Genomic DNA, 20966 nt, shown 5'->3' with positions numbered 1-20966 from the left:
TCTCCCTCAAGGAAGGAAACGTGAATCTCCTACTGAGTTCCCCCAGAACTGACTTTCGAGTCTTTCCTCCTCCCTACTGCACTGCCTCTGCCCTGGTTCGGGCCTTAAGGTCACGCTTCTAGATTATCACCATAGCCTCTGGTCTCTCCTTGCTGCTGTCTAGTCCGTTCACGTCAACTTGCCAGAGTGACATTTCTAAGACACAGGTAAGACTGTGTTTTTCTCTGACTTAAACTCCTCTTTAATTGGTTCCATATTTTCTCTGGTCAAGCCCTAGCCCATTAAACATGGTATTCAAGGCCTCCTTCTGGGCACTGGCTCCTGTCCTCTCCTCTGCAGCCCCACCTGACCCACCTCTCTCAGCCCCCTCACTCGCACTCCAACCACTGGAGATGACATGAGGACACCCGCACACTCACACTGCCTTTACCTCTGGGCTCCACCTCATCCTCTCTGGGGCCTGTGATAACTACCTGATCCCCGCTCCCACTCCGTACCTTTCTATCTCTTTGTTCACACCCTCCCGCTGCCTATAAATTTCTTCTTTTCATGGCCTCATCTCTTACCTACCAGGTACACAAGGGTCACAGACTCAAATGTCTTCAAGGAGTGGGCCCATCATAGAAATGTGTACAATGACAGCTGCGAAACAATAGGATTATGGCAAACTCAACACTCAACCAACCCACCAACCAGCCAACTCACCAACCAGCAAGCATTCTCTTGGCCAAAGCCACCATCTGCAGAAAGGAATCAGCCATGGGCCACTAGTTGGAGTGGCTTCATCTGTAACCTAGACTGGGAGCTTAGCTTGGCCCCCTTGGCCCTCCACGCCCAGACTCCACTTCCATTTCCTGCCATCTCCTTGCCTTGGGTTTCCTTGTGCCGGGCCATTTGAACATCCTGTGGTCTCCTTCCCTTGGGGGCCCTGCAGAGGTGTTAACTGTGTGTAAATAGTTGCAAAGAACACTCGGATTTACAGTGAGGAGGCCAATCCCAGCATCCACCGGGCCCAGGCAAGATGTTATTAATCAGCATTTTAATGAAGCCTAATTACAGCAAATGATGCCTCCCACCAGGTAAGACAATGGTTACAGATGGGAGCAAACCAGGAAATCTCTGCCCTCTCCTGGGCCTACTCCATCCTAGCCTGGAGGGTTAGCTGGGAGGGACTGGCCTGCTTGTAGGGATGACAGTCCAGCAGAGGGACCTGCTAGCAGTAAGAAATGACTCTGCTCCCAGTGCCAACAGAAACAGTCTGGACAGTGAGTGGAGCTGGGCTTCTAGCTTGGGCTGGGTTCTGGCAAGTGATCACCATCTCTTCCAAGGTCTCTTCTGGCTGGCATTCTGTTTTTCCGGATATGGCTATGTCTCTGTTTCTAGCACCTGTTCGTGAGTCAGGCCTTGGTAAGGCATGGAAATCTTCCAAAAATGACCTGTGTTTCCTCAATTCTTGGTTTTTCCTCTTTGCCTCTCCATTTACTCCTCTCTTCTCCTCCTTACCCTGGAGTATCCAGGGCCCCTCCCAACACCATGGCCCAGCAAAGTTCAGTGGCTCAGGGCCCCGGCTGTGGAGTCCCACAGTGATAGCCTGGACTCTGAGGTCAGATCGTCTCAGCTGTGTGACCTTGGGAAAGGTACTTTCGATGACCTCATCAGTCTAAGGAGAACAGTAATCCTGTCCTATCCTCTTCATATGGTTTTTTAGGGAAAATACTTAAGGCAATGCCTGCTGCCTAATCAAGTCTCTTAATTTTGCACCTTCACTGAGAAGTCAGTAGGTGGAAGAAACACTTGACCCCTGCTAACCAGCAGCTTTCTCTCTTGATTGGGGAGTGAAGTATGAGCTCTGCAATGTTTCCAAAATCATACTAAGGGGAAGGGCCCACTGGTCCCGGGTAAGCGGACCTGGCTCCCCTTCTCTATCTCCTCCTATATACACCATCTGTTTCTCCTGTTAATACCGTCATTTCCTCATGCTATTTTCTTGACCAAGAATCTTCTCTGGCTCCATATTGCCTATAAGCTAAAACCTCAAATTAGTACTATGGCACTCATGGCTATTATCTGGCTCCAGAGAACACGGCCTGCTGAGTTTCCTGGGCTTCCCTGGTATGAACTTGCCATTCCAGACAGGCCAGTTCCTTACCGTGCTCAGTCCTACCACTGAGGCTTGCTTTATTCATGATGATCCACTGTCCGGAGGGACTTCTCTGCATCACCACCTGACTGTGTAAGTTCCTTCAGCAGACTGTGGGAGTGGATGCTATTTGGTTTTGTTTCATTTTAAATCTCAGTATTAACAGAGCTAGATACAATGAAGACCCTCAATAGAAATTTCTTAAATGGGACCACATGCCACCACTTCAAATTCTTCTTTTTTAGAGCCAGGAAGAATTCCCTTGGTGTGCTGTGAAGTTGTCAGGGTCACGATCTGAAGCCAGCAGACCTGCAGTCAAACCCAGCCACTGTGACCACTGATTTTATGTGTCACCTTGGCTGGGACACAATGACTACTTAAGTGGTCAAACATTATTCCAGATGTTTCTGTGAGGGGTGTTTTGAAAGAAACTACCACTTAACTTGGTGAACTTTTGAGAAAAGCAGATTATCCTCCATATTGTGGATGGGCTTCATCCAGTCAACTGAAGGCCTGACGAGGACAGAACACTGACTTCCCTCGAGCAAGAGTGAGTTCTGAAATGGGCAGCCTTCAGGTTTGAACTGTACAGTCCCCAGTCTGCTGGTCTACCCGGGAGGTTTTGGACTTACCAGCCTCCAGAAGCACGTGAGCCAATTCCTTAAAATAAATCCCTCTCTCTATATATATCCTATTGCTTCTGTTTCTCTGGAGAACCCTGACTTCTCCAACCACATGGTACATTTCTGTCAAGTTATCTGACCTCATAGAGCCTCTGTTTTTGAAGCTGTAAAATGGGGATAATTGTTCCTCCTTCAGAGGATTGTTGTGATGATTCATTGTGACCCTGTATAGGTGAAAACCCTGGACACTGTGAGCTACTGCACCTTGTTAAATCTTATCATAAGGCTCACCACCTCCAGGAAGGCGTCCCTACTTGCTCTAGCCCTCTCTACACTCAGACATTCCTATGCTCTGAGAGCAGTGTGGGCCCATACCATGCTCTCTCCTTTCTTTTCCCATCTAAGCACATGGGAGGCCCAGCCCTGGAGGGAGGTGGAATGGGTGGGGACCGCCGCCCCAGAAGAGGCTAGTCTGGGGCGGCTCTCCAAGCTAGAGCAGAGGCCGCTCTAAGGATTCAGACATGATGCTGCAGTCGGTTCAGTCCTGAATTTAAATGCAGTCCATTGCTCTTTGTCTTGACAAGGTAATAAAAAATCCTCAGACAGTATATTATGGATGCAAGGGTGCAACACTGGCTCTCTGCTCTCTGCTCACCATCCGAGAGAGGGAAGACATGTTTGGGGCCTAAAGGAGGCAGAGCAGATAGAAAGCTGGGCCCCTCATCCTCAGCCAGTGCTTCTCGATCTTTCATGCAGTGACTCACAGAGAAGAGGCTATTTGTTTGCACAGTGAAGGGAGAAGGGAGGGGCTGCTTTCTGCTGGAGGTCACTGGCACCAGAGCCTGGGCCCCTCTAGCCTTGAGAGACTGGTGCAGGCTGATGTATCAGTGCCTTGGTATAGCAGCAACCCACCCAAGCACGGGGGTTAGGAATCTCTGTGATGTACTCTGCCCCTCGGCTGGGAGCACGGAAGATGCTCTGGTCCTCATGGTAGACCTGATGGAAAGAAAACTCAGCTGGGAGATCATATTCCCCACCCCCTCCACGTTCCAGGGCGTCTTGTGCTTGCTATCTCCCTCGGTGAGGTGAGAATCCTGCAAATCTGATCATCATCACTCAGTATGACTAGCACTACGCTCCTCAGTAGGGCACACAAACCAAGGCCCCCATCCTCTAGGCAGCCCCATCTATAAGCACTTCCTCCCCTCATAATTTTATCTATTTTTCCTTCTTTCTCTTCCAGGTATGCATGTAGCTGATTTGACTAATCTAGGATGAACTTGGCCATCCCAACCTGAAGGTAGGGCTCCAGGCTGCCTTGGCTGCAGGCAGCAGGAGGGTCCCCAGTGATCTTCTAGGGCTGGCCTGAGGTGGCAGGGGCTCCCTGTGACATACCCTTTCCTGGTGGATGGCTGCGATAGCCAGTGTCATGCTAAGCTTCATGGGGAGGTTGAAGACCACCCAAGTCAGTTTTGTTAGTGTCACCTTCACCGAAGCAAGTCACCCACATACACCCAACATCAGTGCGGCAAGAAAGAACACTCCATCCACTGTCATTCCCAGCACTTGAGGATCTAGATGTTCCTAGCTCTTGACGCAGCATGATGTGTCATGTCTCTGGGCCTCGGCCTAGAATGTTCATAAATTGTAACATCTGCACATCAACTTTTCTATCACATTGTACCTTGGAATGCTGGGGCCTCTCTTGATCCATTTCTGGGTCCCCAGCCACCCAGTATGGGACCTGACACAGAAGGAGTGCGCAGAAACTCCTTGTCAAACAAATGAGTAAATAACTAGATAAATGAATGGCCAGTGTCTGGGTCCCTTGGGTTTCCGTGTGCTCACTTGCCTCTCTACCCTCTCTACATGGACCCACTGGTCTCTGTGCATGCTTTAACCCTGGACCCGCTGGGATATAGCTCAAAGCCTTGGGTCTAGATTCCAGTAGATCTAAGACACACTGAATAGGATCAAATTCCCTTGACTCATCATCTATACTTATGGTTGCAATTTGAGTTCAGAGAATGTCCAACAGGAAGGGACATCATATATTCTTTAGTTCAACTGTCCCCTTGAGTGAAGAATCAATGTCCATTCAACTTTGATCCCCAATGCCCAGCACAGGACCTGCTACAGACTGGGTGCTTGGTAAATATTTGTTTTTCCATGAATCCCTCTAGCACGCTATAGATAAGAAAATGAAAGCCCAGAGAGGGAAAAATGAAGTCCCTGGGTCACACAGGAAGTTTCTGGAAGTCTGAACTCCAGCCTGGCTCCCCTGATTCCCAGGAGGCCGGAAACCAATGGGCCTTTTCAAAGGCCTTGTTTCTTGACACAAACCGAAGGTTATATATTACTTGTTCCAGATTTGTCTCAGATCATTGACAGACCCAACATGGATGAGTTCCAATCACTTTAAAGCCATGAAGGCAAAAGACAATTGCTGTGGCAGCAGCAGACAGAGCTGGCTTTGGAGGCTGAGAGACCTGAGTTTGGGAATCAGCAGAAGCCCTTGCTGATTACGTGACCTTGCAAAAATCCCCTGATTACTCCGAGACTCAGGGTCCTCCCCCTGCTTTCTGCACCAAGGGGACGACAATGCCTATCTTTCAGGGTTGTGGCAGAGATCCCTGCTAACATGCGCATTTACCTGGAACAGATTAATCATCGGTGGACACTCACAATGTCATTGTGTTTCCGCCGACTGTGCTTCCAAGCTGGCCTGCAAGCCCTGGCGGCCCCCTTTGGAGATGGTTTGCCCTTACAAAGGCTCCCCATCTTGAAGCCCTGCCATTCTGGTATGTTAATATTCACCGTGCCATCGCTCACTGTGGAACAGCCACTGACCATAAAGTTTGACATTTTGAAGATTAAAGTGCTTTGAATTAGTCATGCACATGTGATGTCATTGTTCCTACTTGTCCTGCTCCGGAATCTAAAAATGACTTTCAGCAGAGCCCAGTAACTTTCCCTCAACAATTACTCTCTGGCGCCGAGGTATGCAGGAGTTTAGGCCAAGTGAAAACTCTCCATCACTCAGTGGAGAGCCAGCCTGGAGGAGAGACGGTGTGAGTCAGCGTATCTGGAAAGAGGGGTCAGCTCTGCCCAGACTTAGTGGTGGGCTGCCTCCCCAAGGAGCAGAGCATGCTGGAGGGCTGGGGAGGGGTGGGGTGGGGTGGGATGGGGCAGGTGAAATCTCCCGGGAGTCTGGCTGAAAGCACAAGGGCAGAACAGGTGCTGCGGGATGACACGGCTTGGGTTCAGAGTCTGGCTCTGCCCTGCCCAAGCTGTGTGACCCCCGGTGACTCAATATCTTGAGCCAACATTTTCTCACTTGCAAGACAGGAAGAGTAGCTCCTTCATAAGGTTGCTGTGAGAATCCAATAAGCTAATAAAGCACGGTGTCTACCACAGGCAGGCAAGACATAGATATTTTCCTTCATGCGAGAGCTTTCTAACTTTCCAAGACTCAGGTGTCTCCCCGTGCTTTACATTCTTTCCATTCCCAGAATCTCCCTTGCAGATATTCTCACCGAAATGCTTAGCCGAAGTGAGCTTGGGATTTTCCAGTCTGCCCTCACTGCAAATGAGTCGGGGCAGACCAAAGTCACCGTTTCCTTGTGAAAGAACTCAAAGGAAGAATCCCCTTTGCTTTAAAACTAGTCTTCGGGTTTATGGATGGTGTGGGTGATGCTCCATCCAGACAGCAGACCCTCCATCTGAGTAGCTTGTCCGTCCACTCAGCAGACCCCCGACCTACCGGGATCGCCATGAAGGGATCGCACAGAATGGTAATGTGTGATCACAGCTCCCTTAGCAGATGCCAGTCAGGGTGGCAAGTACTTACATACGTTCCCATTTAATCTCACACACAAACCCTGGGGCATCGGTACCATTATCTCTTTTCTCCAGGTAAGGAGCCTGAGGCCCTGAGAGGTGCAGGAACTTGCCTGAAGTTGCACAGGGCTCAGAAATGCCAAAGTGAGGATTTGATTGCAGACAATGTGGGCTCCTGACCCCTAAACCACAGCAGCTCAAATACCCACAGTCTCGGCGCTTGCCTGAGTCTGGACAAGTGGGCTGTCCTGGCTTCCCCCTAGCTGGGTTGAGAGACCCCACATTCCCCGAGGATGGTGTGAGAGATGCAGCCCGTGTTAACGGAGCAGCCGGTAGACGTCAGGCAGCTTCGGGCTTGGAGCATGTTTGGGGACTGGGCCCTTGGTTCTCATGAGGCGGCACTGCGAGGGGCAGCGTCAGGGTGCTGGTGCTGGCGTGTAGGGAAGGAAGGCTCAGAGGCCAGGCGGAGGTCACTCCTCCCAACATGGGTCCCTGGGTGAGATGTTTCCTTAAGAGCTCAGTGCTGGGAAATGCTTTGTGGTGCTCTATTGTGGCATTTGTTGCAACCTTTGTTGCAATTAGCACAAACAGTAAATAAACGAGCAAGCAGATTAAAATAGCTAGCCCGAGGACACATACCCAGGATGTCCTATGAGGCCTCAGGAGATGGCTCCTTCCTCGTCACAAACCTTCCCCGCAGGACGCACTGAGCAGAGAGAGACTCCCCGTGACATTCTCACAGCCTCTGGCTGTCCCTAGCTCGGTTCACGTGCCCAGATCACACACTCTGTCAAGAAGCCACACTCTGATCCCTGAAAGACAGTTTCTTCAAGGTGAAGGTCAAGTCCCCACTTCTCTGAAAAGCTCAACAAATGGTACTTGGATCTGAATCTGAACTGAGGTCTGAGGAAAGAGGGGAAAGAGGCGGGAGAGAGAGGGCAGACGGAGGACTGGAGAAGAGAGGGCAGGAAGAACCGGAAGGACTGGCCCAAAAATGGGGCTGCTAGTGGGCCGGAAGGGGAGGGCATTCTGAGGCCCACCCTGGGCAGACCCCGGCTCAGCCCCTGCACCCGGCAGAGCACTGAGCACCTGCTGAAGATCCTATGAATGGCGAATGCTGGACTCAGAGGCGGCATTTCCACTCTTTGCCACTGTTTGCCTTAAGAGAGGAAGGGAGCTAAGGAGGAAGAGGGAGAGAGGAAGGAAAAGTGGCAGGGACGGGAGGAGAGTCTGGAAGGGGAGGAGGTGGGGGAGGGCATATTGGAGATAAGTATGTGTCTGTGTGTATGTATGTCTATGAGAGTCTGACCAAAAGAAATCGTAAAAAAGGAGAATGAGAGACAGGAAAGAAGAAAGAAATGGGTGGGGAAGAGAGCTGTCCACGTGGGAGAGAAATCTGGGGGAAGTGAAGGGGATGTGCTCCTCCCTACTCTGCCCCACCAAGGTGGCTCAGGCCCCCTCCGAGCTCAGATCCCAGCCCAGACAAAGGACTTGGCAGCCTCCGGATCCTCTGTAGGGAGGAAGCTAGACTCTCACAGGCAGCCATGCACCCTGGGGGCCAGGAGAGGGCACTTGAACCTCAGACAACAGCAGCAGAGCTGCAGCTGGTGGGCCCTGCCAGGCAGACAGCAAGAGGCGCAGAGCCAGGAGTAGAGGCCGGTCTCTTACTCAGGCTGGGGGGCTACCGGCACCTCTCCAATGGAGCCAGGTCCCCGCGCCCATCCCTGTGGACGCGAGACGGGCCATGAATTGGTTTGGGTCTCCCTTGGCTGTCTCTACACCAGCCCAGCACCTGCTTCCTGCCTTCCTCCTGCCCTGACCCTACCCCAGATTTCTGTCCTGAAGAGCAACATACCTCCAGCTTCTCCCCAGGGCCCCCCTCCCCTGCCCCGCTCACCCAGAATCACCCCTTCTTTGAGTACAGACAGGCTAATCTTCAAAACCATTCCTTGCACACGTCGCCGCTGAGCTACACAGCCTTTTGCAAGGTGGGCACAGCAAGAAGAATGGGAAACTGAGGCACAGAGATGGAATGTCAGGGGTCTGTCATCACATGAAACAAGAAATCACTGTACTTTCCAGTTCTTACATTCCATGATGAGAGCCCAAGTGTGCTAATCGTGTACCATGACAGAGCTCTTCAATACCAGCATCACCAAAGACCTAGCTTTGTCCCAGACTTGAGCCTTAGCCTCAGTTACACATCCTGATGACAGATGGAGCCCCGCCTGATGGCGAGTGACTTTGTTTGGGTGAAAGTTTTGCATTATGCATATGAGTACAGATAATGGAGTCTGATTCCACAAGGGAGAGCTGAGAACTCCAAACACTTTTAAGAGGATTGCTGTCTAAGAATCTTAGAAATCCCTTAAGAATCTTAAGAACCCTTCAAGGGAGGTTCCATCAAACCTCTAGTCTGCACTGATTTCATCTTTTCCTGATGGCCCAGAAGCTTATTACTTAGATCTCACCCAAGTCAGTACTTGACTGGTAACAGTAATAATAAAGCTATCATTTGTTGAGTGCCTACCATGTTCCAGGTAATCTGTTGGGAACCTGAGATTTTTTTTATGTTTCCATCTACTTGGAACAACCCTATGAGGTATGTTTCCTAATCATCACTGTTATAAAAGGGCAAAGTGAGGCTCAGAGAGATGAGGTCGCTTGCCCAAGGTCACACAACTAGCAAATAGCAGAGCCAAGATCTGTACCCAGGTCAGCCTGCCTTGAAAGACCATGCCCCTTTTTATCCTATTACTGAACAATGGCATCTGTTACATCTCAGCTACTCTTGGCTCCTCCGCCAGACAACTGGTTTCTTTAAAGAAAGTGTCCTCTAGGGGGGCAATCAGATTTGGATTTGATATCAAAAGACACAAATCCAAGCTCCTGGGAGGGCATTGCTCCACTACCTACAGACTGTGTCACCTGACAGGCCTCCTCCATCTGACTCTCACTTTGCAGGTTTCTGGAGTCAGGGACTGGTTGTGGCTTTGAGTAGGCATGGGATCAAGATGCACCTTCCTTGTTTATAAAATACAGGTAATAATGCTCATCTCTCTGGGTTGTTGTGGGGGAGCAAACAAGATGATGATTCTGAATGTATCTTATATACTGGTAAGTGCTGTTCACTTCCTGATAGTCCACTGGAGGGCTTTGCATTCTGTAGGAGCTCTGTAGATACTGTAAATATATTTTGTTTTGAACTGAAATCCAAGGCTTCTCTGGCTTCTTTTGCATCTCCACTGACTCCCTGCAAAATCTGCATAGAGTGAGAGCAGGTCCTGACTCTCCTCCATCCGAGAGCCGTCTTTCATCCTCCCAGCCACGACGCCCAACTCCTGCCTCTTGAGACACATCAACAAGCCAAGCACGGCCACAACCCCAGCTAAAGACCCTTGTCTCAGACAGAGTTGGCAGCTGCCTCCTCTTATTGGCAGGGCATTTATCATCCTGAGGAAAATATTGACGGATAAGAAACCCCAGACAGGCCATGTGTCTTGCTGGGCGTGTAGCCTGCTGCGTGGGAAGTGAGAGTTGAGGTGCTGGTTCCAGGGCTTTCCGGAAGAAAGGGAGGGATGGTGGTCCTGCGGACAATGGCCCATGCCCTCAGAGGTTGGACAAAATCCTAGGGATGACCGTGTTCAGTACTTAGTAGATGTTCAATAAATTAGTTAGATTCAGGTTCAATAGGCTCTTCAAATGAGATTTGGAGGATGGAGGCCCTCTGTCCAAACTCTTAATGTCACCGATGGGAAAGTGGGATCAGGGAAGGCCAATGATTTGCTCAAGATCACACAGCAGGCCAGTGGCAGAGACCAGATTAACAAAAGTCCACGCATCATGAATCTCACCTGGGAACACTGTCCATTATACAATGATGCTACCGGGAGATATCCCCAAACCTCTGGTCGTATGGGGTCATCTGGGAAGCTGGAACTCTGGGTTCCCTAGGGAATTAGGAAGAAGAGGATCCTCTGACTCACTTGCAGAGCCAGTTCCCAGGGAGCACAGCCAGACAAGAAGAGAGGGACCAAGGCAGGCTGAGTGTGGTACCTGGAGGGTTGGGAGATGACAAGGCTCTGGGTTGCACTCTATCCCCAGCTGCCCCAAGCCACCGTCTTCCCCATGCACCATGACACTCTCCCTGAAACCACCAACTGGTTCCCACAGTCCTCTCTAGCCTCAATGCTTCTCACCCCTACTGTCTCATACCCCAAGGCCTGGACTTGTCCAAAGGAGGGAAGCAGCTCTCCCAGTGCTCCAGACCCTGCACACAGCACTCTCCTGGCCCACGAGGCTCTTGTGTGGTACCTTTCTCGCTGCACTTACTCCCACCCTTGGCATCCCCAAGGCTGGGTCTGATGCTCCTTCTAGCCACTTCTTGTGTCCCCCCTCTGTCACAGCACTGTGCTGTAGTAGTCACTTTCCTGCCTGTCTCCCTCACCATACCAGGAACTTCTCTGGGCAGAGGTCATGACCACTTGAGTCTGCATCCCCATAAACCAGGCCAGGTTCTGGTGCACAAGAGATGCTCAGTGAGCATGGCCCTGTCTTCTTCCACATAGAGGTTCAAAATGAAGCTGCCTCCCACTGGCACGTGTTCTGACCCCTAGGGCCACACGGAACAGATTGACTCTCTCTGCTCCATGACAGCTCTTTAGAAATTTGACCAAATCAAGGCTTCCAAAAGGAAAATATCCCCAATTCCTTGACAAGGTCTTCACAGGTCATAGCTTTGGGTAGGGTGACTGACAACATTGGTTTGCATAGGACTATCCTGGTTTCAGCACTGGAAGTCCCCTGTCTCAGGAAATCCCGAGGTCCCAGTCAAACCTGGACAGTTGGCCAACCTGGTTTTGTCTTCCTTTCCCATCTTAGTGCTTCAGAGGCCTTATATCATTTTCTCAATGTCTTGCAAAGAGTAGGGGCCAGAAACAACCATGGGACCATGGGACTCCAGCAGTCAGTGACACAGTAGGACAAAGAAAGGGCAGCACCTCCTTGCTCCTGACCCCTGCTTCCATTAATGCAACCAGTCAGCACCAATTTCAGCAGGAGGACAGTGTGTGGTGGATGTGGCCATTGCTACATTTGCCTTGCTGACTAATATTGAGCTTAATAGTGTCAATTAAGATGCCTAGACCATTTTACTACACAGAAAACCTGATTTCCCCGAATCAGGACTTCTAAAGCTGCTTTTGTTTTCTTTTATACCAAAGGCAGAAATTATTTAACATCTTTATTCTTAATATTGTCTAAGCCCTCCAAGTATTCCAGGCATTCAGCCATTCAACAATTATTTATTAAACACCCACAGTGTGGCACACGGTCCCTCTCCTTATCTTTCGAGTTGGTCAAAGTTAGGTGCAACTCTGCAACGGGTTCGAACTGATCTTTGATAAAATTCTTCCATGCTGGCGGCTCTCCCCTCATCCATAAAACAAGAGGATGGGAACACAAGTAAGTGTGCACATAAGTGTGCAAATGGCCATGAATATAAACAAACAGGTTCGAATTACTGAAAAACTAGCTGGGATTTTTCCTGACCGTCAGCTAACAGCCATAATCCTGAAACAATATCAACTCTCTTTATCATCAACTTGGTTTCCATGGAGCCTCACAGTGCTGCTGGTGAAGGCTGACAGTTATCACCATAAAGAAACTTTACAACTTTGTAATTTGTAGCTCTCTGCTGTCAGTAATATTAACAGCATTTCGAATTATGGCTATAAACTTGACAACAGCAGATAAAACCCTTAGAAACCTCATTTGTGGGGATGAGGGAGGCTGGGGGAAGGTAATGACATTTTGGTTTTCTAGGCCTGGAGAGGAGGCACGTTTTGATATGGAGGTAGGAGGCAACGTGGCCCAAGTGGGACTCGCAAAGGGCAAGGCAGCCCAGCTTGGGCACCACAGATGAAGGGTCTGCGTGGCATTTGGGTGATCAGGGATTATAACCGGGTCAAGGCCAGGGGTAAGGGTTATGGAGAGCGGGGCTAGCAGATGGACAGGGCTGGCTGGTATGCCCCAACTATGTGGGGTTCAGGAGAGGGCTTTTGTCTTCTAGGAAATGGAGGGGATCTAGGCCAACGGCAGAGCAGGGAAGAAAGGAAGACAAAGACACCAGGCAGGATTGAGAGAATAAACCTGGGCCTGTTGTTTGGCTTTTCTGGGCTTTAGTTTCCCTACTATAAAATGGGGGTGCTTATTTCAAAGGCCAAAAATCAAGTGATTCTTTCTGTGTCCGTCTGTCTATCTATCTATCCAGCTAGCTAGCTAGCTAGAGATTTAGAAATCATATCATTTCATCTTCTAAACTGAAGACAGGAAAATATGAACCCAGAATGGGGAACAGATCTTCCCAAACCAACATGGTAAATTAGAGGCGAGCCAGTCCTCCAGTGAAGGGCTCCTGACCTGTCTCACGAAGCACATCTCAATGTTATTATTCTTACCATTACTACTGCTACTTACTATTAGTCATTTATTCACTCAGCCATTCAGTAAGGGCTCATGTTTAAAAATCAAATTCTAGTGCATATCTGCATGGAGGAGAAAAAAAGCCACAGGCCTCCATCCAGTTTAGTCTTTTGTTCCCAAAGCCCTCTGATTGAAGCATTTTTTGCTTATGAATTTTAACCAAGGCTTGACCCTGGGCATGACAATCAGGAACTGGGAAGTACCTAGGTATTTGTACAGGCCAACCAACAGGTCAGACCTGATGGCTTCTCATTCTTCTGTCTAAAAGGTGAAGCCTCCTTATCAAGAAAGAAAATCCAGGCAGTGCCTGCCTCCCCCACCACACCTCCTCCAACAATCCCAACACACACATATATGTATTCTGATAATTCCTCTGAGCAACACAGATCATATCATCCGTTGTCCTATTAGGAGTCAGCTAGCAGATACTGGCAAGGCCTGCTTCTGCTTCATTCATTCATTCATTCATTCATTCATTGGCAGTCACTGAAGTTCTACCTAGTATCAGACTGTAGCCAGAGAGGTGAAGTGACTTAACTAAGGTCACACAGCTTTATGAGGGAGGCAAGGGGCAAAGGGCCATAACAGAATGGGGATCTTAGTTCAGCATTCTTTTCACCAATTCATCAAGGGAGTGTGCATGACTGTACATGCCAGGAACATTACTCCCTTCATTATGACCCTATAGTACTTTGTAGAAAAATCTACTATGACTCTGCCCAAAGTCCAGACCTCTCTCCAGAACTTCAGGCTCATATAGTCATCTGCCTCCTAAACTTCTTCATTTGCATGCCACAGGAGCCCCCTACACTTGATTCATCCTCGAGCTCAGAATATCCCTTCTCCAATCCTTTTCTCCAATTTAAGTGACTGGCCCCACCATCTGCCACATTGTTCCAAATCAAGAAAATGGGGTATGTCCCTTGACTTCATCCTTTAAGCCCACACCCAAATAATCACCAAAAATACTCAATCCTAACTGTTAGACACTGAAACATGCTATTAAAATGAACTGTCTTCCTCTTGGTTTTAGCCAAGATCCCAAGTCTATAACTACTACATTTCAAAGTGAGGTATGAAACAATCAGGCAGGACCAGAAACCAGAAAGCCTGTTCTGCAACGTTTAGCTCCCTTTCAGACAAGAGGGCTACTGGAAGGGTACAGTGATCCAAAGAGGTGAACCACCAGATCACTAGGGACTGAGGAAATAAACACCTGGCTTGAACAGATGGACTTGCCAATATCCATGGCACTCCAAGGCCAGGGAAGGTATGCCTGAAGAAGCTTATGAGGGCTTGCTCATCTCTAGAAAGTACCAGTCGCCCAAGACCTTCCCACTCCTTTCCTCCTCTCCCTCATCCTGCTCAACCTTGGAGGGCTGAACACCTGGGGTTAGCAAGTTGGGGGGGTGAGGGGCTGCAAGACAAGCTGAGCAAACACAAGTCACCTTGAGCTTGAGACAAGCCTGAGCTGGAGGATGGGGTGGTTTTTACTTTGAAGAGCTGTGATGGCTTTGACTGGACTAGACCTAGTCATTGCTGAACTGAGACTCTTTTGTGACTAGAGTTAATTAGAAAACTTTTAATTTCCTGAGAGATATTAGAAAGTCATGGGGCCTGCCAGAGCTTTTATATGTCTAGATCTAGATCTATAATCTATCTCCATCTATCTGTAGGGTCAGTGCGGGACAAAAAATACTTTCTAATTGCACCCTGAGGGCACGGCTTGTTCAATGTACCTGTTACAGAGTTCCCAAATTTTTCCCCTTCTCTTTTCCATCGACTCTGCCTATGTTTCTTTCATCACCTGCTGCTTCGGGCACAGCCCCAACTACCCTCCAGTATTTTGGACGCACGTGTCCTCTCTCTGGCATCCAGGTTCTCCCCTGTATGTCTACATCTGCCAGGAAGTCTGTCCCCCCTCACCCCTCCTCCTGCCTGTGTGCCTTTTAAGGTCTGAGACTTAATTTCTCTTCCTCAGGGAAACCTTTCTTCCCTCTCCTCCCTTCCACTCCTGCAGGGTTACCTGACTCCCATATGCTTCCCTGACAGGCAGAATACTCCTCTGCCCTAGCGTTGACTCTCTGATGCTGCTGTCTCTACTTTTCTCCCTCCTTCGAAACTATCTCCTCCTTAAAGGCAGGGCCCATGCCTTATCCATCTATTTCTAGTATTTAATGAGTTGTGTTTGATGGGCAAGTAAATAAATGATATCCCCAGTGTCTGATGCATATTTCAGAGAACCCAGTGCAAGGCACATAGTAGGCTCTGCATTCAGACCAAGCCAGTTAGCTGAATTCTAAATTTCTGCATCTTCTCTGGGCCACACCAGCCATTCTCTTCTCCCACAGTCAGCATTTTCTGATTTCAAGATGCCCACAACTATAAGTCTATGTGGAAACCAGTTTGCTCAGGACCGAAGGTCTCTGTTCCCAGTGTTTCCTCATCCATTATGTCAAAGAGCTATTTCCTGGAGCTTGTAACCAGACCATAAGCAAAGGCCAGAGAAGCTCTGGGTTATTTTATGATTCCAGTTTAGCTTTTCTCTCTCTCTCTCTCTCTCTTATTTTTCTTCTTCTTCTTTTTTTTAAAATCGTTCGGACAGAGCATATTTATTACTTGGCAGGCCAGTAAATTATAAATAGGGTTTGCTAAAGAATGGTCCAAAATTCTCCAGAATTTATCATTTCACAATGACAACAAAAACAACAAACCACAGGAAGGAAAGGAGAGGGATGTTTAATGGCACTGAGTGTGTGCCCAGTGATTTATCTGCATTCTTCCATGTAATGCTCAAAGCAACCCTGTGAACCAAATAATCATTATCCTTACTTTACAGATGAAGAAACTGAGGTTCAGAGTGGTTAATTAACTGGGTTAAGGCTCTCAGCTAGAATGATGCAGAGCAGAACTGACACGCAGGACTCCTATATCAGACACATGGATGGAGACCATCATCAGCCAGGGCAGAAGTCTCTGAAGATGTCCCCCTTTTAGATTCTCTTAAAAGTCATGCGTTTTCCTTCTAAAAAATGAACTATGCATCTTTACTCACAGTTTTGCATAAACTGTGGACAGTTCATAGGCTCTTCTTGAAGTCCATCCAGAAGCCCCTGAGTTAAGACTCCCTTAACTAAAAGAATGAAAGTAGTTCTGGGCTTTGTCTAACTGGCTGTCCAGGACACCTTTGTATTGGTTCTCTCTATCAGACTGAATGCTTACGCTCACAGAATCACCCCATCTTTAGAGTCGCCAAACAACAGAATTGTAGATTCTTGATTTCATAAGTTCATCTAAGCATGGGATTATAAAATTTCAGATTTCAGAATCAGAAAAAAATCTTAGAATATCAGAGCCAGATGGGACCACAGTAGAGATCAAGTCCACCCGTGATATCATTCCACGGCTCTGACAGGTAGAAGTCTCAGACACGGAAGCTAGAGAAGGCAGGTTCCCCAGTAATGGTGGTGGAATCAGCATTCAAACCCCAGAGGCAGATCATCAGGTTAAAGACTCACCCAATAAAAGGAAAGCTATGCAGTCTGCACGGGGGTGAGAAAAGTGGGTGCAGAAGGGACATCTGTTGAGTACCTATCACGTGCCAGGAAGTATGTGTGGATTGGAGATGCATGGCATTATTTCACTCTCACAAGAACCCTGCAGAGTATTATCACTACTTTCAAGTCTTACGAATGGGGAAATAGGCTCAGAGTGGTGAGATAAGCAGCCCGAGGCCACACAGCAGGGGAAGCATCAGTGACTGTGTCGGTTGCTGCATTTCCCTGATGGAGTGGAGAAGGAAAGTCGGAGAACAAGCCTGATAACATTAGCGGGTCCGGGGAGAACAATTAAGCTGACAGATACATATGTTCTAGTGGGTGGAGAGGCGGATGTTACTGTGGGCTGGGGTGTAACATCCCTCAGGATTCCCTCCTCCCTGATCCCTTCCCTGGCCTTACTCTCACCCAGCATGCCCTGGATAACTAATGTGTCCTCCACGTGCCTTGGTGGGAGAAGGGCTGCTCTGGGGGGCAGACGTGCAAACCCTGCCATGGGAACCCTACGCCCCCACTCTGGGAGCCACTTGGTGTTGGGCGGCCAAGGCTCTCAGCTGTGGTGACTCTACGAGACCCTTTGCCCTATGAACCCCACCAACATGGCCACGGCCCTTGTTCTAAGAGCCCCTTCTTCACATGAATGCAGGTCCTCATTCACAGTTCCCTACGCCTTTTGGATGTTTTAACTGACAGTCACTGAATACTGAAAGCTGACAGTGCAGATTCGCACACATTACTTCATTTTAACTCCCTGCCGCTCAGTGAGGTTTAGTGCTATGTCCTCCAGTTATAGAGGAGGACACTGAGGCCTAGTCAGATGACAAAAGTTGCCCAAGGTGACACATCTGGCAAGTGGCTAGGCCAGGATTCAAACCCAGATTTGTTTCCATGGAAAATCTGCTCTTTGCTCAATGCCCCATTTTTCGTGACGGTCTCTATTTAATTCCCATAGCAGGGATTAGGAGAGCGATGTTTCATGGTCCCTCTGTGAAGGGGACAGGCTCACCTTGGGGAGGTCACAAGACTTGCTGAGGGGCAGTCCAGGTCTCCCGAGTCCCGGTCTGAAGGACTTCCTCCCAGACCATACTGTCATTCCCGCCTCCCTGAGTAGACTGAAAGCTCAGGGAGTTAGGGACCTTGGCTTGTTGTTGAGTATTTTACCCTGGGTGCCTCGTAGGATTCCTGGCACGTACTGACAGTGTGTTTATTTTGATGAATGAGGACTGGGTGTTGAGGGGGAAATCTGGGCCTGGGCCAAGGGAGGGGCGGTCTACAAAGCAATGCATTTACTTCCAACACAAAAGCATGTGAGGTGCTGAGAAAGCACCTCTGGCATCAGAAATCAACCACAGACTCAGTGCAGGTCTCCTTGGGTGGGACCTACTGCTCACTATGAATAAATCTGTGGGATCCCTTCTGGCACGCATGCTCAGAAAGGCAGCATCAGGGAGAGCAAAGCAGGAGCAGCGTGGACTGCCACCTATCTGTGTATTACAGGAGTTAGCAGGTCCTGGAGAAGTCACGGCCACACATCAAGTGTGGGGGTGGGGGAGGGGCAGGGAGGAAGAGCATGGCACATACAGGTGGCCAGGGTCCTCTACCCCAGAGCAGAGCCTCCTCCCTTGGCCTTGAGATATTAAAGCAGATTTTAAGATGACTGTCTCAGGCTTGGCAACTGGAAGGAGGGTGACTCTCCGTTCTTATTATGATATTTCCAGTGTTCTGCCGGATCTGGAGCACCGTTCTAACGCCTAACCTATCCTCGGCTCACCCTTCCATCCAGCACCATCGCCCTGCCTCCCATGTACTCAGCAAGGTAAATGGATTCCCCCAGAGCCACCAGGCTGCCGCTGACTGGGTGGACTAGTCTGGAGTCGTGCCCCAACCAGAAAGGAGCTTTCCCTGCACAGAGTATGGCAGGAACACTGGAAACTCTGGAAACACTGACCCAAGGTTGAAAAAGGCTAAAAGGAGCACTTCCACTTTGGGGAGAGAGAATATATATATATATATACACAGAGTTAATAGTATCCCTTTCCTTTCTCCTCTGTCAACTGGAATCCTTTCTCTAAGAAAACTGAGTGTTAGGAGAGGAGAAATGGGTCAGTCCAAAAACAAAAAGATAAAGGAACACAAAAACTGTCACAATCTGTCACAATCCTTATGCAGTGACCTTGATATTAAAATCAACACCCAGGAAACTAGAATGACTAAAGTAGTCAAGCAAGCTGGAAATAACCTGCAATTTCATTATAACAAGCATGGGGGCTTTTGGAAAATGTTGTCATGAAGTCACGAGGAAAAACAATTTGGTGAAGGAAATGCCAAATCAGAAAGAGAGATGTGCAAAGGATGGGAAGGAGGGCAGGGCAGACAGAGGCATGGGAAGAGGAGGACGGAGAGAAGAAAGAGGACAAGAGGGAGGGAACATAGTAGGGAGAAAAAAAACCCACAGACACTGGAGCTAGAAGGAGAGAGGACAAGGAGAGAAAAATGGGTACAATGAAAACTGGTGAGCAGAGAGAAGAGAAAGAAGGCAAGAGTGTAAAGAGATTGGAGGTGAAAAGAGAAAATATAGTTTTACATGTTCGCGGTTAGAAGGAGGTCTTCCTCAGCAGCCCAAGGGTTGGTGCTCCAGACTCCGTGCTCACATACCTCAGATGGCAAAAGACTCACTCTGTTATGAGGGCATGGAGGGGAGACAGAGATGGGAGCAGCATAAGGCCATAGCAGAGGCAGCTGGGAAGGCGGGGGGTGTCCATTAGCAGGGCAAGGGCCAAACAGGACAATCCGAAGATGCCATCAGCGGAACAGCCTCCATCCTCACCCCAGAGTGTCAGCCCTCACTGAGCTGGAGACCAGATTCCCGATCTGCCCATTAAATCTCACCAGACCTGTATACTCTCCGCTAGATGTGGCCTGGCCCCGGGCTGGGGGGACTTGCCAAGGATACAGGCTTCCTCCGTGTAGGGCACAGCAGCCGTGGTGCCTCCAATGATGTAGCTATAGAAGGAGACCTCGAGGGTGTAGCAATAGGAAGTGTGGTCCAGAAGCCCCCCGAGGAAGCGACGTCCGGTTCCTGCTTTCACCGCATCCCGGTTAAAGGATGTGCTGGACTGGGAAAGACAAAGCAGCGGGGAGAGAATCAGGACCGGGCCCCTACTCGCTATCGGAGTTTGAACAAGTCTTACAACACATGTGGGTCTCAGCTTCCTCCTCTGAAAAGTGGGATGTTAATCACACTTCACAAGATTATTATGGGGACTGATGAAATAAACAAACAGAACTAAAAGAAGGCATCCAACTTTGGATAGTGACTGCCATTGAACAAATATTTGTGGGAATCTGAATGGGGATGGATGAAGCAAGGGAAAGCAGACAGAGAGCAAGAAGCATTGATACTGTGATGATAATCAAAGTTAAAATTTGGGCAGTGCTTTCAACTTTATAATGTTGTTTCCCACATGGCATCTCCTTTATGCTTCAGACTAACCCCTTGATGGAGGTGTTGCCGCTTCCCCCCTCTGGGTGAGACAACGAGGTTCACAGAGATGGAACATGCAAGGGACACAGCACAGATTTGAACCAAGGACCGAGTGACTCCAGACATCCCAACCCTCCTTCGCAATGCTCCCCCTCCACAGGGGACAGCTGAACTCCCGCCCAATGTCACCAGTGGGTAGGGATCATGGCTGTTCCTCTGCTAGGGTATCAGCCTCACCCATCCCGGTGGACAGAGAGAGGACAGGAACAAGCAGGTTGGCATGCCAAGGCCTCCATTCAAAAATGTGCGAGACCCGAGGATCAGAGAAGGGAGACAGCGACTGGATGAGAACAAATGACCTTGACCCTGGCCTTGAGCTCTTAAGTTGGCTGCAGTACAGGAACATCATCAGGCAAGGCCAGACACAAAGCTCCTAGACTGTGCCCCTTTTGTTTGCCATGGGAACCTCACCCCTGTGAGGGTTTCTGAGGCCTCCCGGGGAATATGGCCCAGAAGACCACGGTCTGAAAGTCAGTAGTTTCAAAAAGCCTGGGACTGGCCATCCTGTAGATTCCTGCAGAAACAGGCATGGCTCTTTCTACCCCAGAGATGCAAATTGCTTTGATTCTGCCACCAAATGCTGAGTCACTTCGCTGCGCAAACTGAAATTCTCTGGGCCATAGGTTTCTCTTGAATACAAAGAGGAGACTGAGCCAGCTTCTTTCCTGGTCTGGCATTCAAAACTTCTGGGATTCAAAGTGTATCATATGGTTTCACTTATTTGTGGAGCATAACAAATAACATGGAGGACATGGGGAGATGGAGAGGAGAAGGGAGTT

General features: G+C 49.1%; 1 protein-coding gene across 2 annotated transcripts in view; it reads right to left on the bottom strand.

The window, feature by feature from the left end:
- AGBL4 (AGBL carboxypeptidase 4) overlaps positions 1 to 20966 on the bottom strand; it is a gene marked incomplete at both ends in the record, with an annotated part of 1559236 nt that overhangs the window by 35867 nt on the left and 1502403 nt on the right. For both annotated transcript variants that reach the window (XM_080800716.1, XM_080800715.1), the window contains one exon: positions 19597 to 19759. In XM_080800716.1, coding sequence (XP_080656842.1) covers positions 19597 to 19759 — 163 coding nt within the window. The remainder of the gene's footprint in view (positions 1 to 19596; positions 19760 to 20966) is intronic.

This window comes from Martes martes (assembly GCF_963455335.1).
Source record: "Martes martes genome assembly, chromosome: 4".
Taxonomy (NCBI): Eukaryota; Metazoa; Chordata; class Mammalia; order Carnivora; family Mustelidae; genus Martes; species Martes martes.
Note: the sequence above shows the minus strand (reverse complement) of the source record. Positions and strands in the feature narration are given on the sequence as shown.